The sequence below is a fragment of the Mus caroli genome, unplaced genomic scaffold, assembly GCF_978045245.1.
Source record: "Mus caroli unplaced genomic scaffold, Mus_caroli_1 scaffold_9, whole genome shotgun sequence".
Classification (NCBI taxonomy): Eukaryota; Metazoa; Chordata; class Mammalia; order Rodentia; family Muridae; genus Mus; species Mus caroli.
The window spans coordinates 79188684-79215847 of record NW_028227264.1 but is presented as its reverse complement, the minus strand read 5'-3'; the positions used below and the strand labels follow the sequence as shown (position 1 = coordinate 79215847).

Here is a 27164-nt window from a genome sequence, read left to right as displayed (position 1 = left end):
AGACCTTTTTTCAACTCTCTACCCTTGCCAACTCCAAAAAATCAGAACCTAGAAGTGCGATTCACACCAGGCCCTTCCCGTGTGACGCTGGGGGCATGTCCTTGATCTCTGACTGGAGGTGGGGGAGAGAGAGCAGGCAGCTACACTAGGGATCCCCTTTGCTGTCTGACCTGGACACCCACTGTGCCATGCACCTTTCTGCTGTGTTCATTGGGCTGTGAGCCCCAGTGAGCTGTGAAGACTGAGCAGAGGCTAGGCACGAGGGACATATTGTCTCTACAACTCTCAGGGAGAGGCAGGGTCTCACTGGACAGCCTTAGCTGGCTGGCTTGCCACTTGCTTTATATAACCGGCTAGCCTCAAACTCAAAAAAGCTGCCTCCCAAGAGCTGGGATTAAAGGCATGGGCCACCGCACCTGGCCTCATTATGTGTTTTTCTTTTTTAAATTTATTTTATCATATATTATATCCCAATCTCAGTTTACCCTCTCACCTCTCAGTACCCCTCCTGCCCTCGTTGTTTCGTTGTTCTTCCTTCTTTTCTTTCTTTCTTTCTTTCTTTTGAGACAGTGATTCTTGGGTAGCCTTGGCTATCCTGGAACTTACTCTGTAGACCAGGATGGCCTTGAACTCAAAGAGATCTGCTTGCCTCTGTCTCCCCAGTGTTGGGATTAAAGTGCCGCCACCTCCTGGCATTTTTTATTATATGCACCACAAAACACCTATTTTCAAAAGACGGAAAAGTTGACCAATGTGGAGTTCCTTTAACAAGAGAGAGAAATGATCCATCGTTTCCTAGCCTCTCATTAAGGATCTGATATCCCATCCCGACTTTGATATACCCGCTCGAACACATAATACCCAGGGCCCATCCTAGAAACTCAAATAGAACCCACTTGACGTGGCGGCGCCGGCGGGCATAAGAACCCGAAAATAAAATCTCAAACCCCGCCCTTCCACCGCCTTCCCGTTGAGTTTCTCGCGGCCTCTTGCTCTGAGAATCCCGCCTCTGCTATAGGGCGGGAACGCAGATGATACTTCGCAATGAATGGTTTGAGTTCTGCCAATCTAACTTCTCCACCTTCCCATTGGTAATTTGTAGCGGTCCTTATCTTTCAATCTAATGGTCCTTCCCGCTTGCGTCAAGGACGCTTTGCTCAGTGCGTGTATACCGCCGCGTAGGAAGATAGTCCCTAAGTCTTTCCCTCGGTTTGATAGAGACTATCTCTGCCGGAAGTACTTTAGTATTAGATACGGGTTGATTCTTGGTGTCATGGTAATCTTTGTGGGTGTTTTGGCAGTGATTGTTGTGAGGTGGTGTATGTTACTGTCGCCTCAAGAGGTAGTGGAGGGATCTGCGGAGTGTATCCGGTCGGGGCGCGGCTGCAGCGATTTAGGGGAGGTGGCTTTCGGCGACAGTGGGCGTGCCCTCTTGGGGGCGTGGCTTCCGCGGGCGGCGCGGGGCGGGGTGGGGGGGCGGAACATGTCTCCCGCCGCAGGAAGATGAGGCAGCGCCGGCGGCTGCGGGCGTAGCGGGCCACCGCGGGCCACCGCCGCGCGCCGCCGCCTCTGCTACAGTCCCTTCCCGCGGGGCCTGCTCTGAGAGAAGCTCGAGAGAGGCCAGGCGACGCGAACGCGAGTGGGGAGGAGGAAGGACGCGCGACCCCGAGCCCTGCGCGCTCCCGCCGCCCACGCGCGACCCTCGGGGACGCGCCCGCCACCCTTTTGTCCCCGGGGTCCCCGAGGGCGGTGGGCAGCAGGGAGCCCCGGTGCACCCGGTGCATGCCCCCGCCCAGCAGGTGAGCGCACGCGGAGGGGCCCCGGACGCGCGCGTGGGGCTCACGGGGACGCGCGCACGGTGGGGACCCCCCCCCCTGCTTAGTGCATGAGAAAAAAAAAGTTGCCTCTGGGTCTCTCTCGGGTCCGCGGGGAAGCTGGGGCTGGGGTGAGCCCCCGGGGGAGTGTGCACGCGTCCCCCTTGCACAGGGCCCCGGCCCCGGCGGCGCATTGTTCTCTGTCTTCAACTTTGCGCGCCTGGAGAGGGGGGCGACGTGGAGGGGACGCGCGCACTTGTGAGCAAACTTTGCCCAGGCCTCTTTTGTGACGGTTCTCTTTGGACAGTCACCCAACTTCATCAGATAGGAATTCTCCAACTCGTGGGGATCTTAGGGGAGGTGTTCCCTTTCCATCTGCCCTTAGAGAGGGGGTCCTCCTGATCGGAGCTGGAGTTTGGAGGGAAGAGAGAGGGCCACCTCCTCATTCCATTAGCTAGTGGTTCCACAACTCGTGGTTATCTTAGGGGAGGTGTCCCCTTACCACCCACCTCCACCTCTTCACTTGAGGTGTCCCCTTGATCCGAGTGGAGTTTGGAAGGGTGAGGATTATATCGCACTCCACAATCTAGGGTTCCCTAATTCTTGGGGATTTTGAGGGAGGTGTCCCTTTCTCACCCACCCCCACCCAGGGAAGTCTCCAAATCTCCATCCAAACTGGAGTTTGGAAGGAAGAGCGAACCCAATATCTTCACCTCGTTAACTTGGGGTTCCCCAACTCCTGGAGATCTTGGAAGAAACTCCCCCCCCCCCCGCGCGCCATTTAAGGATTCCCCCTCCCCCCCCCCCCCCCCGATTTAAACTGGAGTTTGGAGGAAAGAGAGCAAGTCCTTTTGTCTGCTACAAGAAAGGGATCTCTGGGTACAGAGAAGGAGGGGAGACACAGGGACCCCGAGATGGGAACATCTGCTCTGTGTTAATGTGGGGCGCGGCACAGCTCAGGGTTTGGGACATGATGGTGGCCTCTATGAGCCTCAGAACTTCCAACCTTCCTCCTCCCGCAGTGGCTGCTGGAATGGGGGAGGGAGGAGAAGGGGGGTCATCCCCAATTCTGCTTCCCTACCCCCAATCCAAGATGACCCAGGTTGTCCCATTCCTCCCCTCCCGAGAGTGTTTGTGGCACCCGCCCCCACTGGAGCAGTGTTTCACCTCTCCTGGGGTTACCCAGAAAAATCGGTTTCAAATACCCCACAAAAAAAGTGTGGTTTCGTACAACTTAGAAGAAGAAAAGAGTCAGTTTCACACATCCTCCAAAAAAGGATGAAAAAAAAAAAAAAGACAAAAAGCAGTGGGGGCGGGGTGCCCGAGGTGCCTGTTTCACACCCTGTGTCGGAGTTGACAAACAAAGAGTTGGGGTTCCTGAGCTTCTGGACATGAGTCTTCCCTCAACCCCAGAATCGCCTTCCCCAGCCTGTGGTTTCCGGATCCCCGCTGCCCTCGCTCCTTTCTGGGGAACACTGGAAAAAAAGTTAATGTTTTAACTGCGGGCTGGCCCCTCAGTCTTTCCTGGGGTGGGTGGATTGGGCCTGGCAGGTGGAACCCCTCCCCCGCTGGTGGAGCAGAGCCCCTGGGACCTGAGGGGAATCCCAGGTCTTGGGGACCTCCCCCCCTCCCCCGGGTGATGTTGGTAAAAGGATGTTTTTAAACTTGACTGGGAATAATTCCCGGATACATCCTGACAATAAGACGGCCCACTTGGTTTGGGTTTTTTGTTTTGTGTTTTTTTTTTTAAATTTTGTTTTGTTTTGTTTTTTAGCTTTCCTGAATGAGGTTGGGTTTTGGGGGTGAGAGGGAGAAGTTGTGGGTCCCAGGGATAACACCTCTTCCACCCACTAGAGCCTTGAGGTTCACAGTGTGTTTTGCTTTGGATTTGGGGTGACCAGAGTCTTGGGTATTCTGTGACAGCTGCTGCATGGGAAGGTTCCACCAAGTTTATTTGGAGGAGGCAGAGCCTGGGCCACCCCTTTCCTCCTGGACAGGGCCCATAGACAGTCCCCCTCCCCTTTAAAATGCAGTTTTGACATTCTGGTGGGCCTGTGGGAATTGGGAGATTTCATATGCGTACCCCTTCTCTCCGTTGTTCAAGCTATTCATTTGCTCATAAGAAGGATCTACAGAGGATCCCCCCCAGAACCCAGGCTCCTGACTCCTCCTTCAGGACCCCCATTGACCCCAGGGCCTCACCTCTAATGCCCACTTGTCCATGCTCTCAGTCCCTCTGTTTCTCCCCTCCTGTCCCCTGGTGTCACCACAGGGCTGTCTCTAGGCCTGGGGGACGCACCCCAGTTCCAACACCTGCTGTCCTGGGTGGATGATGAACCAGTCTCAGAGAATGGCACCCGTGGGCTCTGACAAGGAACTGAGTGACCTCCTGGACTTCAGCATGGTGAGCTAGCCCCCCACCCCTCAGTGCCTACCCCCCCCCTGCTCCCAGCCTGGAAGGTAGGGTTGAAGTGGGAGTGTCTGCCAGTAGGAATGGAGCCCCTCACCATAGGTCTGGTTACACCCGCCAAAGAAGTGTTCCCACCTGGCACATCACCAGTGAGGAGAAGAACGGAGCCCAGAGAGAGGGAAGGGCTGTTCAGAGCTGTGGTCGCTCCCCAGTGTTCACTGCAGAAGTGCCTGTGGGGGCTGGTGGCCTGGTTAGAAAAGTGGCCATCAAAGTTACAGGCTGTGAGAATGAAGTCCCAAGCTGTTCTGGCCCATGCTGGGGCCTTAGAGAAGGAGGAAGCCACCAACCCCCTGTGCTGCTGGTGACTTACCCTCCTCAGTCTGGGTGCTCTGCTAGTGAGGGTGACTCTGTAGCCTGGGGAGGCTGTCAGCAGCCCTGCCACATTAGCATACAGCCTGCAGTGGCTGTTCCCACCCTCTGTGATGGCCCTTCTCCCCTGTGTAAATGCCCAGAGAGGTTGCTGGCTGACAGAAGTCACAGAGCACAGAACACCCAGTAAGGAGCCTCCTGGTGGCCATCTCCACAGCCTAGGATTCTCAGTTTACCCATCTGTGCAGTGGGCACCCTGGGGGTGGGGCAGTGGACCTGTCCTTCAAGAACCAGCATGTTTTTCTAAACTCTGGATTCTTGAAATCTTGGCCCCACCCCCAGAAGCACCACTGAGCCCTGGTTTCTAGGACGACTTTCGGTCTGAGCTCCCCTGCCCATCCCCACAAGGGCTCCAGGCCACAGAATTCTACCAAAAAACAAGCATGCTCACACTGAAACGGCCCCAGCCACCCTGCGGAAATGCAGCCCTGGGGACGGAGCCACTGGGTTCCGGAAGGCCCTGCTGGTATTTTTAAGGCCCATTTTCTGTCGTTGCCTCCTGGTTTGCCCCAGGCTGAATGGGCAGAGGCCCTGGCCCCTGGGTTTTGTTGTTGTTAAACTGTCAGGTCACGGCCTAGTGGCCTGGAACACAGCAGCTTGGGGGTGCAGCTCAGCCCGGTGGACCCAGGGGAGTACCCTGAGCCTCAGGGCCACCCCCTTCAGTTGCAGGGCTCAGGATCTCCCCCGATTTAGGTCAAGAGAGGGCGTCCTGTGGGATAGATGAGAAACTGGGATGAAAGGGGGGCAGGGATGGCAGGACCTGTGGTGGGGGTCGTAGTTTTTATTCTTTTGATTGTGAGCTAGCAACTCCTGGAGCCCAGGCTGGTCTAGATACCCTAAATCCTCCTGCCTGCAAGTATGGAGAAGCCTGTGCCTCCTTGGGCAGAATTTGTTCTTTTTCTTTCAGTTATTTAAGTGTGCGTGTGTGCGTGCAAGTGAGCAAGAGAGCGAGAGCATGCACTTGAGAGAAAGCACCTGTGCACCGCGTTTATGCAGGGTACCCTGGAGGGTCAGAAGAGGGCATTAGCCGCCCTGCAGCTCCAGTTTCAGATAGTTGTGAGCAGTCATGTGGTTCCTGGGAACTTCATCCCGGTCCTCTGGAAGAGCTTGTTACCCTCAGAGCTCGCTCTCTGGTCCCCATCTTAGCATTTGAGACAGAGCCTCCCTCTGCAACCCCATACTGGCCCCAGACAGAGCCACTGCTCCTCCTCCTGAATGAGAGGTAGGGATGGTGACCCCCCACCCGCTGGCTGTGGGGCTACACTGTCACTGCCTAGTTGTCTGGGGGATGACTTAGGGGACAGTGTGGGCAGCTTGGGGCCTTCCTGCCCCTTCAGTTGCCTAGGCTCCACACACAGGTAAAATCTGGCCCTTGGTGGTTGGGAGTTGGCTTCTGTGCCTCTGAGCATTTTTTGTTTTTGTGTTTTTGGTTTTTCGAGACAGGGTTTCTCTGTGTAGCACAGGGTTTCTCTGTGCAGCCCTGGCTGTCCTGGAACTCGCTCTGTAGACCAGGCTGGCCTCGAACTCAGAAATCCTCCTGCCTCTGCCTCCCGAGTGCTGGGCTGACAGCCTCACTCTCCCCTTACTACAGGTGGCCACACCTCCTGGCAGTGTGTGTCCTTCCATGACGGCTTTAAGTGAGCCACTCAATTAGACAAGTGGGGACCCTGCATGATGTCTAGGGATGTCTGGATCTATAGGGTGCTGGCCAAGGAGTGGGCTTCCCAGACCTGCCTGGGCTTCTCACAGACCACCTGTTGAGCAAGCGTTTTTTGTAGTCCAGCTGGGATGGGAGAAAACATGTCACCTCCAGGCATTGTGGCATTGGGGTACCTGTGTGAGGCTGAGGCAGGAGGATCAGAAATTCAAGGTAAGCCTGGGCTATGGAATGCCCATCTCAGAAACAAAATCAGGGCAGGGGAGATGACTCATTGGGTAGAGTGTTGGGGTCTGAGTCAAGCCCAGCAGCTGGTGGGGCACAGAGGCACCCATCTGTAACCCAGCACTGGGGAGATGGGCACCAGAGATCACCTGGGCACTCCGGCCAGCCAGTCTAGCTTATTTGGCAAGCTCTAGGCCAGTGAGAAATAGTGTCTTAAGAAACAAAATGGCCACACACTTGGGTTTTTGTTGTTGTTGTTTGGTTTTTGGGTGTTTTTTTTTGTTTTTTGGTTTTTTGGTTTTCTGTTTTTTTCGAGACAGGGTTTCTCTGTGTAGCCCTGGCTGTCCTGGAACTCACTCTGTAGACCAGGCTGACCTTGAACTCAGAAATCCGCCTGCCTCTGCCTCCCGAGTGCTGGGATCAAAGGTGTGCGCCACCATTTCCCGCTGGCCACACACTTGTAACCCCAGCACTCAGGAGTCAGAAGCAGGTGGGTCCCTGTGTGTTTGAGGTCAGCCAAGGTGAGACGCTGTCTCAAAAACAAGTGACACTCAAAGCTGTATAAGCACAAAAACCAATCGGAAGCCATGTCCTCTACTGAGTGTGATTTCTCTCTAGGCTTGTCCTTCAGCTGGGGTACCCTATCCCTGCCCACAGCTCTGTGTTCCAGCCTAACTCCAGGAAACCTAGTCTTTGGGCCTCAGCCAGACACCCCAGCTGTTCCCAGCTCTAGCCTCCATTCACCTGACTTTTCTCTGTCCCCACAGATGTTCCCACTACCTGTGGCCAATGGGAAGAGCCGGCCCGCCTCCCTCGGGGGAACCCAGTTTGCCGGCTCAGGTAGGACTGAGGGGCACTTCGGGGGCGGTCATGGGGACAGTGACGGAGATCTGTCTGTCTGGTGGGTGAGAGTGTGGTTGGCCTAGAACCCGTTGGGCTGGGTGAACTGGAACCCAGGCCTCCATGCTTTGTCTGTTCCAACTGTGAGGCCACGCCTGGCCTCCCCCAGTGATTGGATTTTGAACAAGTATTAGATACCTGGAATAACCACGGTCAGTTTGGCTTGCCCGGGACCATGGCGTTAGGACTGCCTAGGAGCTAGGACATGTAAGATCTTATAAGAGAAGCAGCCCATAGACAGCCTGCCGGCTGGTTTGTTACTCGGCAAGGCTTCTGCGGGGAGGGCAGACTTGGAAGGCCGATGTGGGTCGTTCTTGCTTACCCTCCCCGAAAGCAGGGCCATCAGTCACTGCTGTGCCTTGTCTTCCCCTTGGACTGAGGAAGTGAATGGAGGGCCATCTGGGCACTGCTGGAGGACTGGAAATCCCCAGAGGCTTCCGCCACCCCGGAAGCAGCCCCCAATCCGTAATGCCCAGGCTTCCTGCCGCGCCAGTGGGTAAGGTCAGGTAGCTACTACTGTGAGGCAGGTGGAGAGGGCCGGCCTGTTCATAGCGACGGTCCTCCAGACCCTTTACCCTTCGTCATCAACACCTGTGTGGCAACATGGAGGTGGCCCCCGGGGGTGGGACAGCCTGACGGACCTCTTCCTGTAAGCCTGGCCTGGCGGAACACCCACTGGCTTCTGTCCAGCCTGTCTAGCCTTACTGACCCGCCCTCATCCGCTCCTTGGACCCTTGGGTACCAGGCTCATGTGAGGTCCAGAGAAGCCTAGCATGCAGCCCTTTTGCCTTGGGGTTGTGTGACCTGTCACAGGGACCATGTTGATTGCCCATAATGGTCAGTTTAGTTCAGTAGGTGGCACATCTAGAGCTGTGTCACCTGGGAGGGTACGTCACTTCAGCCTGGGTGGCAGAAAGGATATTCACCCCATTCTTGATGATGAAGGCACACAGAGGAGGGGGTGCAGAGCGGGTCTCCCAGGCCCTGTCAGCACAGGCAGCACTGGAGCCTGCCACTCTCCTACATAGGACCAAGGAAGGCAGAATCGGTGCTCAAACGTGGGTGGTAGCTAGGCCTCGGAGGCCCATCACTCTCCGTGAGTTGGTGCCACAGCTTCAGTTTTTCCTTGATAACATTTAAGGACCCAAGTGCCAGCTCCCATGTGACACCCCACTCGTCCATCGACGTGCTGTAGACAGCCCTGCCTCACAACTCATGTCCACCTGTAGTCGCTCCTTATGATGGAGCTGTGTGACACAGGTCGGTTTGCAGGAAGGGTCAAGGGGCTCTGATTGTACTCTCTCTAACATCCTTGACCGTACTCCCATCCCCTGCTGCCCCCCAGCTGGAATCGTCTTGTGAGACAGGTGCCTCGGGGAGCTCAGGAAGGTCCCCGGAGACCTGTCCAGCTGCCACTTCTGGGAAATTAATTATTTGACTTTTCCAGACAGGGTTTCTCTGTGTAGCCCTGGCTGTCCTGGAACTCACTCTGTAGACCAGGCTGGCCTCGAACTCAGAAATCCACCTGCCTCTGCCTCTGCCTCTGCTGGGATTAAAGGCGTGCGCTACCACGCCCGGCCTCGGATCAACTTTAAAAGACACATTTTAGGCCAGTTGTGGGTGTATACCTTTAATCTCAGCACTGGGGAGGCAGAGGCCAGCCTGGTCTACATGGGGAACTCCAGGTCTCCAGAGTGCTGTAGTAAGACCCTGTCTTTAAGAAAAAGAAAGAAAAGTACATGTTTTTTGTTTGTTTTGTTTTGTTTTGTTTCGAGACAGGGTTTCTCTGTGTAGCTCTGGCTGCCCTGGAACTCACTCTGTAGACCAGGTTGGCCTTGAACTCAGAAATTCGCCTGCCTCTGCCTCCCCAGTGCTGGGCTTAAAGGTGTGCGCCACCACGCCCGGCAGAAAAGTACGTCTTAAGAAGAATTTCTAGCTCCATATTACATGATGACCTGGGATCACAGAGTCTTGAGTCCCCGTTTCTCACAGATGCAGGACATAGATGAAGTAGTTACTCCACCAGGATCCTGAAAATTAGGGTTTCTTCTCACTGAATAGGGCTGCCCATACCCCACCCAATACAACCCTTGTTGGTTTGTACTCACACTTTACATAGGAAGGCTTCACTAGCATTTTCATCTCTGGAGTAAAAAGCGGAAGAGCAGGGGACGCTGAGTCAGACAACAGAAGAACTTGGGGAAGGTTCGTACAGCGAAGAAATGCCTCCGAGAGCTTCCTTCTCTAAGAAGCTGTATGGGGGGGGGGGTGTTTCTTTTACTTTATGCATTGCATGTTTTTCTTGCATGTATATCTGTGTTTCACGTGTGTGTCTCATACCCACGGTGGCCAGAAGAGGGCATCAGATCCCCTGCATCTTGTATGTGGGTGCTGGGAACTGATCCTGGGACCTCTAGAAGATCAGCCAGTGCTGTTACCCTCTGAGTCAAATGTCTGACCCAATGGGGTTTATTTTATACTAGTTTGTTTTATTTGGTCACTGGGGACTGAATCAAGAACCTCCAGAATGGAAGGCAAGAACTCAGTTGCTGCCAGGCATGGTGGCTACACCTTTAATCCCAGCACTGGGCAGACAGATGGATCTCTGTCAGCCTGGGCTACATAAATGCAAGCTAGCCTGAGCTACATAGTGCGACCCTGTCACAAACCACATGGCTGACAAGTGTCACAGTGAGTCTGCTTAGAGTGTCCTCGTGTGGTTTTCTCAGTGTAGATTTCTACCCCCAGGTGACCCTGGGTTGTGTCAAGTTGAAAAAAACTGAGCAGAGTCTGAACTCTGCCTTGTGCCTCTGTGACCTGGTGTTCTTGGTGGCTTTTCTTTCTGTGACTATCATGTTGCTCTATGTGTGCATCTGTGTCAGTGTGCTAGTGTCTGACTGTGTGTATCTGGATATGTCTGCGTGTGTGTGTGAGTGTGCAGGCGTCTGTATGTGTGTCCGGATGCAGTATGTGTGTGTGTGTGTCAGGGTGCTTGTGTCTGTCTGTGTGTGTACACCAAAAGTTGACAGTGGCGTTTTCTGTAATCACTCTGCGCTGCATTCTTTGGATCAAAGTCTGTCTTTCCATCTGACGCTCACCTATCCAGCTAAACTGGCCAGCCAGTGGGCCCCAGGGAGCCTCCCTTGTCCACCTTCCCAGTGTTGGGATCCCAAGTTTATGTAGCACTGTGCCTGGCTTTTTAGGTGGGTTCTGAGACTCGAACTCAGGTCCTCTTGCTTATGCCAGCAAACATTTCCCAACTGAGCCCTTCCCCGTGCCCACACTTGACTCTGTTTATCACATACTGCCCCTCAGTTGTTAGCATCTCCTGATCTGTCTGGCCAGCCAACCCTACCCAAAGGCTGCACCTGTCCCCTCCACTCGACCACTGCATTATTTAGGAGAAGGAAAAAACCCACTCAAGCGTAGTGTGGGGTGTGAGCTGGCCATCTCAGCACTCAGGAGGAGGCCAGCCTGGGCTAGGGGAGCCCTGGGCCTCAAAACAAAAGCAGGACCATCTGTCCCCATCAGGTGTGACTATTCCCCTGCTGCCAGTAAAGTTGCCTTTGCCTCTGTCTCTTTGTCCTTGTTCCTTCTGCCGTATTGATTTTGTGCTGTGGAGTCAGCGCCTTGGAGAATCGATGGCAAACATCGACTCCTCTCTACTTTAATCTTGATTCCTCTTCTTAGAGTTCTTATCTTTCTTTCCCGGACTTTAGAATCCAAATGTTTGATAATCTTTGATTTGATGGGGAGTGAGTTTTAGGATGGAGCCCAGGGTCTCAGCCCTAGATTTCACTGTGAGGTGAGAGCTGATGCTTGCACAGCTCAGAGGTGAGGCCTCACCCAGGATCCCCAGGGAGGGCGTGGGGCGTGGTCAGGGGTGGAGCCTCTGCCTAGAATCCCCTTACTGGAGGGCCTAGGGTGTGGTCAGGGTGGCATCACCCAGAATCCCCCAGTGGGAGCTGGGGTTGTGGCTCCGGTAGAATCCTGGATTTGCTGTTCTCTGCTGGGGCATAGGTCAACTTTTTGCTTGGTTAGTTTTGGGTTTTTGAGATGTGTTGTAAAGACTAGGCTGGTCTCAAACTTGCTTTTGACCTCAGTAGTCCTGGGAGGAGCTCGTGGGACAGACTGCAGGTGTTGTTTGAGAGCTTTGTAAGGCTTGACATTGTCTGCTGGACTTGAGTGGGTGTGCTTTCACAGCGGTTGACATGGTCCCTGGTGATGGGCTGTGGAGTGAGGAGTGTGCTTGCGTGTGGGTGCTGATTAGAAGGCTCAAGCAGAGCTGGTGCTGTGAGCTGATGTCCAAGAAACGGCGTCCTCCACACCAGGGCAGCTGGTTCTCTCCATGGTGGGCCTTATATAAACGTATATAAATAGGTAGTAAGAATATCCCTGGCGCCGGGCGTGGTGGCACACGCCTTTAAGCCCAGCACTTGGGAGGCAGAGGCAGGTGAATTTCTGAGTTCGAGGCCAGCCTGGTCTTCAGAGTGAGTTCCAGGACAGCCAGGGCTACACAGAAAAACCCTGTCTCAAAAAACCAAAAAAAAAAAAAAAAAAAGTATCCCTGTCCTGAATATAGCTGTAGATATATCACATATGAACAGAACTGTGTGCCAATAAAACTTTATTTATAAAAACAAGTCGTAGCCAAAGAGCCAACAATTCCATCAAAAGAATAGAACTCCAAGCCTTTGGTCCTCCCCTGATGTGGGCTGGGTTTGACTGACCAAGCTCTGGCTAGGAGTGGACCCTGTGCCTCTTTCCAAGGAGGTGCCTATTTCTTCCCAACTTCCGTAGTACCTCACCTTGAGGGACAGGAAAAGATTAAGAGAGAGAAGAGAGCGCGCGAGGGAGCCTGACATCGAAGTCTTCTGTTAGAACGTTTTAATTAGTACGCAGTGAAACTGCTATGAATATTCATGTCGGGGTTATTAAGATGCATAATTTATCAGTGGGGTGATTTTAATAACTGTATTAATGGGGTGGGGGAGGGGTCTCCTGAGTTTTGTTATTTATAGAATGGAAAAAGACAGGGCTTGTGCTAGAGGGTCTTGGGGTCTTGTGGAATCTTCAGTATTTCCAGGCTCTGGGGGAATAGGGCTGTGTTTGCCAAGTGCAGGGGTCACATGGTCAGGCCATTTTGGGTCTGGGCTTCTAAAGTGCCCTGAGTGCTCCTAGGGTCTGCAACCAGTGTGGATGCTGGCAACCTACCCTCCTGAGCCGCACCATAAGTCCTAGTGGAAAGCTAAAATTTGGGGGGTATAGACACCCACAGACTGCACCTAATGCTGGAGGGGTTCCTGGAAGCCCCCAATGGCTGTATCCCAGCCCCCCACTGCCAACACATTGGAACTTTATCAGGAAACAGGAAGGTATAATTGGGGTGAATATTCATGAGGTTGGGAGATTAATATGCACAATTATGCAAATTAGACCACGATTAACCAGGTTCTCTGAGGAGGGAATGATGAGCACAAAGGCTCACGCTCGAGTCTCTGGGGTTTGGAAGTCTCTGGTGTGGAGCTGGGGATGCGGGGTCCTGGGTTGCAGGGTGTGAGGGTGAGTGCGAGAGCCCCTGGAATCTGGAATGGGGACATGGACTCCCCTGTCCAGCTTCACAAATGGGAAACCGAGGCACACAGAAGAGCCATACAGCCAGGTTGTCAGGGAAGAATTGGAAGTGTGGCCCCTGTGGCCTCTGTGCATGGGGACAGGGCCCAGAAAGAAGCAGATTCACTGCAGTGGAGAAGAGGATTCTAGAGGTGTAGGCCGTTAGCAGCCTGTGAGGAGTGTTGGGGGAGATAAGGGCCCAGCCCTGTCTTACCCCACCCCTTAGGACAAGGTCCTCTGGTCTCCAGGCTGGTTAACCCTCACCCTTCCTCTGAGGATGCAGGAGCCTGAGCCAGCTGTGGCTCCTGTCCACATCTGAGTTTCCGCTTTGCTTACCCACTCGCTGAGCTGGTCGGCCTCACCAGGAGGGCCTGTACCAGGGAGACACTGCTCCTGAAGCTCTTGAGGCCCTAGGAGCCGTTGTTGAACATTTCTGACTCACATGCCCAGCCTTGCATTATCAGACATAGGGCTGAGCAAGAGGCTGGGCCATGGGACTAAACGTGGGGACAGTAGCTGAGGTTTTGACAGGTGAGTAGGAGTCTTCCAGGAGAGACAGATTGCTGGTGGTCACATTACCGAGCTACAGCAGCCTTCGTAGGGACAGAATCCTAGGCTATGTAGGCTGGAGGAGTCTGACTGTATTGCTCTTAAGCATATCTGGGTGAAGGAGGAATAAGACTGAACTAGACTGACTTCTCTTTGCCTCCTACAGGACTGGAGGACCGACCCAGCTCAGGCTCCTGGGGCAGCAGTGACCAGAACAGTTCTTCCTTTGACCCTAGCCGGGTAAGACGCCTGGGCCCCGGGTCTCCTTTCCTGGGCAGGAGGTGAGGAGACAGTGCACGGTACCCTTTGTCAGTTGTGCCCAACCACAGTGAGGCGCTTACAGGGCTTAGCCTGTGCACATGTGTGCGTGGTACCTGCACCTCTCACCCTGGCTGTCTCCCCCAGACATACAGCGAAGGTGCCCACTTCAGTGACTCCCACAGCAGCCTGCCGCCTTCCACGTTCCTAGGAGCTGGGCTTGGAGGTAAGTGTGGCCACCCTGTGCTAATCCCATGAGGGACTTGGCACAGTTGAGATAGGGGAGCATCAGCCATCACGTCAGTAGCCCAGGCTGGGATCGGCAGGCAATGAGTCGGATGCTGTTTGTCATGAGAGGTGCTCGTTAGCCTTGTCTGTGTCCCTGGGCACTGTGGGGACAGTCACCAGGCATTGGGTCAGGAGGCCTGAAAGGCATGAAGGCGGTGGTTATAACTCGAGAAAGTTGCTTCTGCTCCAAGTCCGGAACTGGATAGCGCTGACCCTGGCTCCTTCCACCATGGCCTAAAGTGGCCTCTGCAGTTGTGGGCTACATGTTCTCTTTTGGGCTTCCTTTTCCCGCCTCTCCCTCGGGTGTCCTGCCTGACAGGGTGGCAGGGCCCTCGGGCAGTTCCCATAGAGTCCAGCTGTGTCCATTCCAGCTTGTCTCTGCCAGCCTCCCCAATCCCCAGGGTGGACCCTGTGACAGCACTGAGGTCTGTTGGGGTCAGCAGCCTTCAGTATCCAGGCACTCGGGCAGGAAGGTGGCAGGTTCAAGGCTAGCCTGGGCTACATGAAACCCTGCCGCAAAACAAATAAGGACTGGAGGTTGGCTCAGGGGTTGAGAGCACTTGTTGATCTTGCAGAGGATCCAGGTTCACACCAGGCACCCAACCCACATGGTGGCTGACAACACCCATAACTCCAGTCCCAGGAGATAGGATACCCTCTTTTAGGCATATACATGGTGTACATACGTATATAAATGCAGGCAAAATGCTCATACACATGAAATAATGAATAAATTTAACTGAGAAGAGTAGCAGGGACACTTGCTGGTCAGTTGGTCCCACTGTTGCTAGGAAGAATCTGTGTTCCCTGTCCTGTATCCAGGGTCCTGGGCAGCCACGACTGCACAGGCAGGGCTCTGCCAGAGCTCCCCCATGTGGGACCTCCACTGTCTGAGGGACGTTCCTGGGTTCTCTTGTGACTTTTTCTGTCCCTTGCAGGCAAGGGCAGTGAGCGGAATGCCTATGCCACCTTTGGGAGAGACACCAGTGTTGGCACCTTGAGTCAGGTAAACTGAGGCAGAAGGGCAGAGCTAGCCTGACTTCCACAGTGACTGTTAGGGCCCAAGCTGTGCACCAAGGATGGTCACATTCATGTCGCCTCTCAAGTCCCCAAGGAGGCTTTTCAACCACATGAATAACAGAGCTGGGCAGTTTGGGATATGGGTCTCAGAGCCCTGACCCGGCTGTTACAGGGTATCCCGCAGACAAGGCCCCAGGGTGGACTCTACCCTTGTGTGATTGTGGCTGTGAAGTGGAGCATGATGGTTGAGAAGAGGGTGTGTCTTGAGGGTTTGCACCAGTGAGGCCTGTGGGCCCCGCCTGGCTTTGTGCCAGTGATAGCTACAGCTGGCACCGCAGGGTCTCCATGCAGGGATCGGTGTGGTCTGACCATGAGCCTCAGCTTCCTGGTGTCCCCATTTCTCAGGCTGGCTTCCTGCCAGGTGAGCTGAGCCTCAGCAGTCCCGGGCCACTGTCCCCATCGGGCATCAAGAGCAGCTCCCAGTATTACCCCTCATTCCCCAGCAACCCTCGTCGGAGAGCTGCAGATGGTGGCCTGGGTGAGTGAGGGCTGGGGACATGGAGATGCTGGAGGGGTCATTGTGGAAGAGACTAACGTCTGGGCTGGGCACCATCCATGAGCAGGAGAAAGACCTGTAGCCAGGCCATAGTGAGTGCCACTAAGCCGCAGTGGCCACTGGGGTGCTCTCCCCTAGAACAGCATTAACTGGGATCATACTTGAAGTGAGGACCACACACTTGGTGGCCGGATCTGCTGGCCCCGGGGCTGCTGACCAGAGTTATGGGGTGCACTGGCCTGGGACAGCCAGGCTGTCTTGCCCCCACTCCAAGTTCTGTGTGCCCCTTCCCCCCCCCCACCCCCCAGGATGTTTCCTTACATATTTGGTGTCCCAGTGGGTGGGATCTTGGATTTTTTTAGATCTTTTTGATTTTGAGACAGGGTCTCTCTATGTAGCCCCGGCTGTCCTGGAACTCTTTGTAGACTTGGAACTCACAGAGATCGCCTGCCTCTTGTCTCCTCTGTGCTGGCAGAGCACAGGTTTTTAGTGGCTGCATTAACAAGGCCCCTCAAGTGTCAGGGGTGTGGCATCCTTGGAACCTGGGATGGTAGGGGGCATGGTAGGGGGCCACATGAGGGCATGTGGAGATGGCAGTGGCTAGACCTTCCTCTCTGCTCTTGCTCCTAGCAGATACGCAGCCGAAGAAGGTCCGGAAGGTTCCGCCTGGTCTCCCTTCCTCGGTGAGTGGGACAGTCCTAGAGCCTTTAGCTGCCACAGCTTCCTGGGTTTCCCAGCCAGAAGCTGTGGCCACATCCTGAAGGTGAGCAGGCTTTGAGCTCTGAGGGCTGCTGCAGCCAAATGTGTGTGCTCCTCCCCTGTTCCCCAGGGAAGCCCTTTCTCAGGTCCCACCTCACTCCCTCCTTTCCTCTAAGCTGGGGCTGCCTGGGGCCTCCTGTGCTGGAGTAGCCAGATCCTGCCTATTCCTAAGCCACGCCCACCTGCCAAGGCTGTAAGTGTCTCCACCCATTGGCTTGGCAGTTGGCAAATTGCCAACCCCAGCAGATGGTTACTGGCCTTCAGCGGTTCATGGCGCCATGCGCCTGTGATTTAATCACGTTAAGAAAGGTGGTGTGCTGAATTCTCCAACCTGGATGCCTCCCCCAGCACTTGGGAGGTAAAGGCAGAAGAGTCAAAGTGTCACCTCATATATAAAAGTTTGTGGTGCCGGGCGTGGTGGCACACGCCTTTAATCACAGCACTCAGGAGGCAGAGGCAGGTGGATTTCTGAGTTCGAGGCCAGCCTGGTCTACAAAGTGAGTTCCAGGACAGCCAGGGCTACACAGAGAAACCCTGTCTCAAAAAACCAAAAAAAAAAAAAAAAAAGTTTGTTTGTGGCCCCAGAACACTACAGTTTTTCCTTTGACATCAGGACTAGGATGGGCCATGGAGGTGGGGGCTGTCCAGAAATACACATATAGTATAGGAGGCAAAGCTGAGGTCAGACTGACCAATAGAACCCACTTAAGCTAAGTCAAGTTAACTCTGCAGCTAGCTCAGACTTGCTGTCTGTTCCTCTGCCAAAGCAGGCATGAGCAGCTGATCCCCTCCTGAGTCATGGGCTAATGCAGACATTGGTGGCAGATCCCCACTGTTACTTCAAGCTGTCAGAGTTCCAGCCAATGCTAGCTGGTCAGGGTCAATGCTGTGGTCCCCTCTGTGCCTTCTCTGCTGTGGGGGGCACCAGGACCAGATGCTATGCTGGGATTCTGACTCTGGCCCAGGATCCTATTGCCAGAAGGACAGGGAGGTTTCCCGCACTGCTAAATGCTAAATAGGGAGCAATAGAGCTGAACACTGGAAGTGGGGCTTTGAGGATTTACTAGGAGTTTGCTACGTGAGGCAGGCCAAGGTGTTCCGGAGAGGCAGAAGCATCATCTCAGAGGTAGTGAAGGGACGTTAGGTCTCTAGGACCTCCAGGGCCTAGGCATGGGGCCCCCTGTCCCCTGGCATTGGCCTGACTGTACCCTCCTGCTGCAGGTGTATCCTTCCAGCTCAGGTGACAGCTACAGCAGGGATGCTGCAGCCTACCCCTCCGCCAAGACCCCCAGCAGCGCTTACCCCTCCCCCTTCTACGTGGCAGGTGCGTGGGGCTCCCTGGGGGGCTCTGCGGGGCCAGGGTCTCTTGTCTCACAAACCCCCTCTACACAGATGGCAGCCTGCACCCGTCAGCTGAGCTCTGGAGTACGCCAAGCCAGGTGGGCTTTGGGCCCATGCTAGGTGACGGCTCGTCCCCTCTGCCCCTTGCACCGGGCAGCAGCTCCGTGGGCAGTGGTACCTTTGGGGGCCTCCAGCAGCAGGATCGAATGGTAGGTGTCATGGTTGGGGGACCCGGGGAGTGCCAATCCTTGTGTTGTCCTGCTGACCTGCCCTTTGTCGACTGATTTTCCCCTCAGGGCTACCAGCTGCATGGATCTGAGGTCAATGGCTCGCTCCCAGCTGTATCCAGCTTTTCAGCTGCCCCTGGCACTTACAGTGGGACTTCCAGCCACACGCCCCCTGTGAGTGGGGCCGCAGCTGAAAGCCTCCTAGGTGAGCCTACACCTGGGGTTTGCTGGGCCTGGCTGGGACCCATGGGGCACGCATCAGTGCTCCATGGAAAGGGTCCAGAGGCTGAAGCCAGAGGGTGTGGTCAGTGTCTGAGCCAGGTTGATTTTGGTACAAGGTTTTCCACTTCATTTTGGGGTAAACTGAGGCAGAAAGGAGTCCTTGTTCACCTGGGAGGCAGGTGTCAGTGTTAGGCAAGACCCGGATACAGGTGTCTTGAGTGGATAGGGGGTGGGGCACAGTAATGGTGGCATACAGCATTAGGGCTTTTCTCTTCCCCCACAGGCACCCGAGGGACTACAGCCAGCAGCTCAGGGGATGCCCTTGGGAAGGCACTGGCCTCGGTAAGCAGGGGCCTGGGCAGTGGCAGTGGGGGGACTTCTGGTATCCTCATCGTGGCCCTGATTGCCCATCTTTCTGTCCGCACCACTGCAGATCTACTCCCCGGATCACTCCAGCAATAATTTCTCACCTAGCCCCTCAACGCCTGTGGGTTCACCCCAGGGCCTGCCAGGTGTGTAGGTGATGGGAATGGGCTCCATGCGTTACCTCAGGGCTGTCTCCAGTCTACAGGCCTGGTCAGGTAGTGAGAGGTGGCATCTGAGGGAGGCGGGCTCACTTCAGGCATGCCCCTCCAGGGTGGATGTTGCTAGGGCACCGGTGAGGAGCAAAGGAAAATGAGGGCTGGGGGCCTCTAGGTCTGGGAGGTTGAGGGTAACAGTAACCTGCTCTGCCTGGCATGGTGGCACAGGACTGTGTGATCCCAGCCCTCGGGAGGCACAGGCAGATGGATCTCTCTGAGCATGAGGCCAGCCTGGTCTACAGAGCGAGTCCCACACCAGTCCTCACTTTGACCTGTCTGGGCCTCTCTGGAGCTGCCTGTTGTTTGTATTTGTAGCAGTGAGCCCAGGCAAGAGGGACAGAGAGAAACCACCCTTGAGGCCTCCCTCTGCTGTGCCCTTGCAGGCTAGGTGTGCCAGGGCTGGCTCCTCTAGGATCAGGGGTAGTGTTCAGCCAGGAAAGAGGGACCTTGGAAGGTTGAGCAGTGTCTGGTGTTTGGGCCGAGCCAGGCATCTCTGAGTGCTGTGGGTCAGCTGCACTTCCTGTTCCCACTGCCTGTCTTCCCACTTGTGCCTTTCCTTTCTCCAGGGACATCACAGTGGCCCCGGGCAGGAGCGCCCAGTGCCTTATCCCCCAACTACGATGCAGGTCTCCATGGCCTGGTGAGTGTTCCCTCCCTGCTGGCCAGGGCACCAGGCGCTATTCTGTCCCACTACTGCTGCTGGGCTGGCTAGGGCTCAGTGGGCAGAGTGCCTGCTGGTGTGTGCCAAGCCCTGGGTCCCCTCACCAGCACTGCAGAAACTGACGCTGATGACATCTGCCTGTTGTCTCTGTGCTTGGGGGGTGGAGGCAGGAGAATTAGGAGGAGCAAGGCAAGGGGATCGATCACACTTTTTGAGTAGGCCGCAGCAAAATGTCCTATGTGAAGCAAATAGTGCAGATGAGCACATGCGTGTGCACATGCATGTGCGTGCCCCTCAGTGCCTGCCCCACCCTCTCACAGCAGAGCAAGATGGAGGACCGCTTGGATGAGGCCATCCATGTCCTGCGAAGCCATGCTGTTGGCACCGCTAGTGATCTCCATGGGCTTTTGCCTGGCCATGGTGCACTGACCACGAGCTTCACCGGCCCCATGTCACTGGGCGGGCGGCATGCGGGCCTGGTGAGTATCAGTTTGGGTCAGGGAATGGTGACATTTAGGGACTCCAGCCACCCTGACATGTCATTCTCCTCTGTAGGTCGGGGGAAGCCATCCTGAGGAGGGCCTCACAAGTGGGGCCGGTCTTTTGCATAACCATGCCAGCCTCCCCAGCCAGCCCAGTTCCCTCCCTGACCTCTCACAGAGGCCTCCTGACTCCTATAGTGGTAAGTCCCAGCAGGGAGCTGAAGGCCTTCCCAGTCCTTGGGGGGGGGGGGGGGGAGTGTCCCTCAGGGATGAAGAGTGACTTAGTCCATACTTGATCTGCTGAAGTGGGAGGACCTCAACCGGATTGAACTGGATACCCTAGAGCCTGTGTAAAAAGCACAGATGTGTGCCTGGGCACCCATGCTGGCTCGCAGGCCAGCAAGCTGCACTTGGCAAGCCCTAGGTTCCCTTGAGCCCCTGCCTCAAAACTGAAAGCTGATGTTGGGGAGCCAAGATTGGTGCTTCTCACATGAGTGTGCTGGCCTGAGTTTATACCTCGTAATCCACGTTACAAGGCTGAGCGTGGCGGCCAGCTTTGCTGAAAGTCTCTGTGTTTCCAGAATAAGTCATAGAGTGACAAGAACAGGACACTTGGCATCTTTCCCTGGTCCCTGCCTGCCTTCTAAGCACACACACACACTTGTGACCAAGAGCTATCAGGTAGACTGACTGCTCAGGTCCTCACTGTAGCCTGCGATCTTGGGACTTTTTACTGTGTGCTGGTTTGTTTGGGGAACACTGAGGCACATGGCAGGGCTCAGGATCCCGGCAAAGTGGAGTGCTTGCTTCTCACATGAGGGCTTAGGACAGGCGTGGTCCCATAGGGGATGCAGTGCTTGCAGGGATATTAGACCAGCAGGACGTAGCTGTACAGGCCCAGCACATGTGGAAGGGAATAGAACAGGGATACAGAGGAGCCTCCAGCGAGGAGGCAGCCTGTGCAAAGGCCTGTGGTCAGAGCAGAGCCCTCGTAGGGAGAATGAGAGGGTGGAAGAGACGGGGGAAGCTCTGACAGGCCAGTGTACAGTGGCCTGTGGGTGTGGGGAACATTTTGCCAGCAGAGAGCAGGGCAGGAATGTCTGGCCTCCGCACCCTCAGGGGACGCTAGGAGCCGTAGGGCTAGCACTGGCTGTGTTAGGGGCTCTGCGGGTTGGGCGTGCGTGGGTGAGACTAAGGATGGCGTCCACAGAGGAAGCCCCAGGCCCACGCGGTGTCCGCTGTGCATGATCTTATGCAGGTCCCCCTCAGCTCTTAATCCCCGGGCTGTGTCTGCACTCCGAGTTGTGCCCGTTGTATTTCAATGTTTGTTGTGGACATTTTCTAGGCAGTTCTTGTTATTGATATCCTGACACAATTTCTCAGGTAGCCTAGGCTGGCTTTGGAAGACCTTGAATTTCTGGTCTCTAGCCTTGGTCTCCGAAGTCCAGGGTTGATGCGTGTGCCAACAACCAGGTTTATGATTTTGAAATTTTTTTTTAGACAACCTCACTGTGTGTATCATAGGCTGGTCTTGAACTTACAACCCCTTTACCTCAGCCTCCCAGTGCTGGGGTGACAGGTGTGTTCTTGTACCAGTCCACAGACTCTCCCCCTGCCCCATGGTTATAGCAGGGATTGCTCCTCCCACTGCTTTGGTTTTCTGAGACAGGGTTTCTCTGTGTAGCCCTGGCTGTCCTGGAACTCACTCTGTAGACCAGGCTGGCCTCAAACTCAGAAATCCACCTGCCTCTGCCTCCCAAGTGCTGGGATTAAAGGTGTGTGCTACCAGTGGACAGCTGTTCCCCTAGTTTTAACACTTGTGAGTTTGCCATTTTCAAACAGAGCAGGTTCTCCTGTCTGCAGTTGCTGGTTCTATGAAGGGTCTAGTGTGACTTCATTGTCAGGCAGGGAGCCAGCTCCCGGTTGAGGGCAGCCATCCAGCCTGCCTCTCTCTCGGTTTGTTTGGAGCTGCGTCCTGGCAAGGGGCCCCTCATCCCTGGCTTGTTTTAGGACTCGGGAGGGCAGGCACGACAGCGGGTGCCAGTGAGATCAAGCGGGAGGAGAAAGAGGATGAGGAAATCGCATCAGTGGCAGACGCCGAAGAGGACAAGAAGGACCTGAAGGTCCCACGCACGCGCACCAGGTGCCAAACCCCACCCCTCGGGCTATACACGCACACATCACATGTTACACACATCACACGTGCACACAAACCCCGGGAGGCCCTGCAGGCCACCACATCACCTCACTGTCTCCCTCTGGCCCCCGGCTCCCCTCCCCCATAGCCCAGACGAGGACGAGGACGACCTTCTCCCCCCAGAGCAGAAGGCGGAGCGGGAGAAGGAGCGCCGGGTGGCCAATAATGCCCGAGAGCGCCTGCGGGTCCGCGACATCAATGAGGCCTTTAAGGAGCTCGGCCGCATGTGCCAGCTGCACCTCAGCAGCGAGAAGCCGCAGACCAAACTGCTCATCCTGCACCAGGCCGTGGCCGTCATCCTCAGCCTGGAGCAGCAGGTGCGAGGTCAGTGGGCGGCCCGCGCCCCGCGCCTCCGCGATGCTCCTTCCCTGCTGCCCAAGCCAGAGCAGTGACAGTCCCTTACCGACCAGTCCTTGCACCCCTCCTCCAGACAGGAGGTTCCCTGCACTCGCTGCTCTCTGAACTGACTGTCCCTGCCCAGTTTGCTACACTGTGGCACTAATGACCAGTCCTGCCTCATACTGACTGTCCCCATCCACATTGACTGTCCCCATTCACACTGTCCCTGACCACACTGACTGTCCCCAACCATTCTGACTGTCCCCATCTACTCTGTCACTATCCACACTGACTGTCCCCATTCACATTGACTGTCCTCACTCTGTCCCCATCCACACTGACTGTCCCCAACCATTCTGACTGTCCCCATCTACTCTGTCACTATCCACACTGACTGTCCCCATTCACATTGACTGTCCTCACTCTGTCCCCATCCACACTGACTGTCCCCAACCATTCTGACTGTCCCCATCTACTCTGTCACTATCCATACTGACTGTCCCCATTCACACTGACTGTCCTCACTCTGTCCCCATCCACACTGACTGTCCCCAACCATTCTGACTGTCCCCATCTACTCTGTCACTATCCATACTGACTGTCCCCATTCACACTGACTGTCCTCACTCTGTCCCCATCCACACTGACTGTCCCCAACCATTCTGACTGTCCCCATCTACTCTGTCACTATCCACACTGACTGTCCCCATTCACACTGACTGTCCTCACTCTGTCCCCATCCACACTGACTGTCCCCATCCACACTGACTATCCTCACTCTGTCCCCATCCGTACTGACTGTCCCCATCCACACTGCCCTTGTCCACACTGACTGTCCCCAACCATTCTGACTGTCCCCATCTACTCTGTCACTATCCACATTGACTGTCCCCATCCACACTGACTGTCCTCACTCTGTCCCCATTCACTCTGACTGTCCTCACTCTGTCCCCATCCACACTGACTGTCCTCATCCTCATTACCTGACATCACATCCACCCTCTTCCACACCAGCTGTTCCGAATATCAGCTGTCCCTTGTACCTACTCTGTCTCTGCACTGTCCCACAGGTTGTCTTTCTGCTGGTCACACTCTAGGTTGACTGTCCCCATCCCCCCGTGCCCCCCCATGATCTCCTTCATACCTGCTGGCCCCAGTTCTGACTGACTGACCTCCTTCCTGCCTTGCTGGTGCTGGGCCTGCCCCTGACAGGCCTGGCGTCTGCCACACTGGCCTGAGGACCTTCAACCTTGACTCTCCCCATCCCCAGGCTCTTGCCAGCCCAGAGCCCAGAGGTGCTAGGCCACCATCGTTGTTCCACTTAGAAGGCTCCCTACCCCACAGTAGCTTTTCCCTGACTCAGTTTCCCCATCTGATGGTGTTAATCCACCTGTCCCGGGGCTGATGAGGGAGGACAACAGCTCGGACCCCACTGCTTCCTTAACCTGCACTGGCCCTGGCCTGCCTGCCTGCCTGCCTGCCTGCCTGCCTGCCTTTAACCCTTTCTCTCCTGCAGCATGGTGTGATCTGCACAGCCATCCACTCTCCCCTTGACTCCAAGGTCTCTATGGTGGCTGAGTGCGCAGCCCACCCTGTGTCTCCCAAGCCCGTCTATCTGCTGTCTGTGTTTCATGCTGTCCCCTTTACCCTGGCTGTCCCCTGGCTTTGCTTGCCACCACCGCCCCTCACCTCGCACCTGCTGCCCTTTGGACAGGGCTGATCGCACCTAGGGGCCTTTTGTCCCATAAGGCCATGCAGTGTCAAAAGGGAAGGAAAAGGCCCTCTGGGCACACAGCCTTCGGTGCCCACATGCAGTTTGGTCTGTGCGCTTGTCCTGAGGTCTGGGGCCACTGCCGCCACCTAGGATCTGATAGGTTCAAGGGTGGCCTGAAACAAGAGTAGCGAGGGGCATGGTGCTGGGCCTCAGCTGGATAGCAGAAGGCTCAGCACAGGGGAGAGGCCTGGCTCAGCCTGCAACCACAGGCAGTGACAGTATTACCCTTGAGTTTGGTCATTTGGAGTCACTGTCATGAGTGTCCATCACAGTGGAGGACCTGGACCTAGGAGTCAATGCTCCTGGCCCAGCTAGGGTGACTGGCTCTGGAGTGCAGGACTCGGGCCCGAGTGCTGTTTGCGTCCATGAGCTCTGGCTCAGGGGCCAAGCTTCAGCTTCTGCCTTACAGGGCAGCACAGCCCTGAATCTATTACCCAAGCCATGAGCAGGGACAGCAAGAAACTAGTCAGCAAGGACAGGGACAACTGAGGCCCCACTGCCCTCTAAGGCTCTGCCTCCCTCTGTATATGCTGGGAGACAGTGAGGCCTTTGTCCTTCCCAGAGTAACCACCTGGCCTCCCGGAGACATGGTCTAAGGACACACAGGCAGATGCCCATAGGGGTGTGTCACCTGCACAAGGCATAGTTGTCCACACTGCAGAACTGCTGTCACTCATTGTGCACATTGGCTGCCACCCACGACACCCATTACAGCACCACACCACTGCCACCAAGTCACCCATGACACCCTTTCTACCCTCACACGTTACACATAGCACGCAGTGGCCCGGCCCCCGCTGACGGAGGCTCGGTGCTGTGACCCAGCAGTACAGATGAGGTGCTGTCCCTGGAGGAGAAGGACCTGAGGGACCGGGAGAGGCGTATGGCCAATAACGCTCGGGAGCGGGTGCGCGTGCGGGACATTAACGAGGCCTTCCGGGAGCTGGGCCGCATGTGCCAGCTGCACCTCAAGTCGGATAAGGCGCAGACCAAGCTGCTCATCCTGCAGCAGGCGGTGCAGGTCATCCTGGGCCTGGAGCAGCAGGTGCGAGGTAGGCTGCGCCCACCCCGTCTGTTCATTCTCCGCCGCTGCTGGCCAGGGCGGCCAAGGCACATCCCCGCCCCTCTATGACCCCACATGAGGACCGTCTCCCACTGCTCTCTCCTTCCCCACTCCCCCAGAACGCAACCTGAACCCCAAAGCAGCCTGCTTGAAGCGAAGGGAGGAGGAGAAGGTGTCTGGCGTGGTCGGGGACCCACAGCTGGCCCTGTCAGCCGCCCACCCAGGCCTGGGTGAGGCCCACAACCCAGCCGGGCACCTGTGAGCCGTCACAGCTTCTTCGTTGGACCAGGGACCACCATATCTCTGCCCGGGGTGCACCAGGACGGTTCTGGATGAGACAGGTCTCCATAGAGGCATGGGCAGAGAGAGGGCTCTGGGGACACTTCAGGGCCTGGGGAGGGTGGCACTGAACAGCCCCCTGCTTGGCCCCAGTGACCAAGCAGAAGAGAGTTCCTTCCTCTCGGTTAACCAGAACTGGAAACAAAGCAGCATGCTCCCTTTTCAGAAAGGAAAGAAAGATGCCTTAACTATGTAAGACGGAAGAGTCGGACCATGCCCTGGCAGGGCGGCCTGGGACTGGCTTCTACTTCAGAGCCACCAGCACATCGTGCCTAAGCATTTTTCGTTTTTTTAAAGGAGAATAAAGGAACATTAGTTTTCAGATTTTTTTTTTTTAATGTAGACAAAAGTTAGCAAGAACGAGGCCTTCCGTGTCTTTTTTTTCCCCTTAGCTTTTTTTTTTCCGTATGTTTTGTAAGCAACAAATTTTTGTATAAAAGTCTCATGTCTGTTCCTGTTTCTAGAATTTATCGTCATATTTCATGGTCTACAAGGTTATTAAAGTAGCATTCAAAAGACCCAGTGTTGATCTAAGGGTCACCCCTACCCTGAGGCCTGGCACAAGATCTAGATGCTTGCCCCTTCCTCTTCCCATGAACATGAACCCAGGGCCTGTCTGTGCCAGGCATGTGCTCCTTGGCTAAACCATGCCCTCTGCCCCTCATGTGAAGTGGGCTGTCCTCATGGTCCTCAATACTTGGGTGTCATGCATTAGGGGACCTCTAAAGAAACAGTTGCTAGAATAAGGTGTGTGTGTGTAAGGATATTAGAATGGCTTACAGGCCATGACCTGGGCATTCTCAACAGCGACTGAGCAACTGTCTCCAAGAATACTGTAGCTATTCAGTGTCCCAGCAGTCCCAATCCAGTGCTGGAGTCCTGTAGGATTCCTAGGGGATGCTGGTCTTGGGTCTGCACTGGAATCCTGAAGAACAGGGTTCTGACACCAGCGAGGGCAAGCAGGCAAAAAGCAAAAGCATTCTCCTTCCACACCCTCATATGTGGGCTGCCACCGGAAGGTGTGGCCCAGGTTTAGGGGGGTCCAGGCATGAACCTCCCCTGCAGGTGTGCCCAGTGGCTTGGGCAAGTTGATTCCAGCTGTAAAGCTGGGTCAGCAGACACATCACACAAGCCTATGCTCCCACAGCTGCCTCCTACATTCTCATCTGTACACTGGTCCCTGGGTCCCCTCCCAAGTATTGTCCCCATGTTTCAGATCCCAGTGGCATCCTAGTCTCTTGGTAGGATAGTGGTGAGGCCACCAGGACACAACACTGTTCATGCCTGTTCCATGCTGAGCTCTGTCCCCACAAGCTACTTTTCCTGAAACACCTCAAAAGCCTCCAGTGAGGAACCATGGCAACGCCTTGTTAAGGCAAATAAGCTATTTACCACTTTGGCTCGGGGACCTGCCACTTCTGGAAGCCATGGGAGGACCAGCTGGAATGAATACAAGACTG

At 55.4% G+C, this 27164-nt stretch overlaps 1 protein-coding gene across 12 annotated transcripts; it reads left to right on the top strand.

The window, feature by feature from the left end:
• Positions 1–1476: 1476 nt before the first annotated feature.
• On the top strand, positions 1477–26220 carry Tcf3 (transcription factor 3). Of its 12 annotated transcripts, none has more exons than XM_021173704.2 (19): positions 1477–1799; positions 4087–4218; positions 7303–7375; positions 13764–13837; positions 14003–14081; positions 15082–15149; positions 15569–15701; positions 16353–16402; positions 17700–17802; positions 17871–18028; positions 18116–18251; positions 18552–18610; positions 18702–18780; positions 19416–19489; positions 19834–19989; positions 20066–20192; positions 22003–22135; positions 25128–25354; positions 25485–26220. In XM_021173704.2, exons 2-19 carry the CDS (start codon positions 4144–4146, stop codon positions 25625–25627), a joined length of 1947 nt encoding a protein of 648 aa, XP_021029363.1. In that variant the 5' UTR covers positions 1477–1799; positions 4087–4143; the 3' UTR covers positions 25628–26220. The 12 variants fall into 12 exon arrangements, with proteins under 12 accessions (XP_021029363.1, XP_021029359.1, XP_085699134.1 ...); XM_021173700.3 differs by lacking the exon at positions 25128–25354 and adding an exon at positions 22278–22513; XM_085843008.1 differs by having other exon boundaries at positions 19831–19989; positions 25131–25354.
• Positions 26221–27164: the final 944 nt, after the last annotated feature.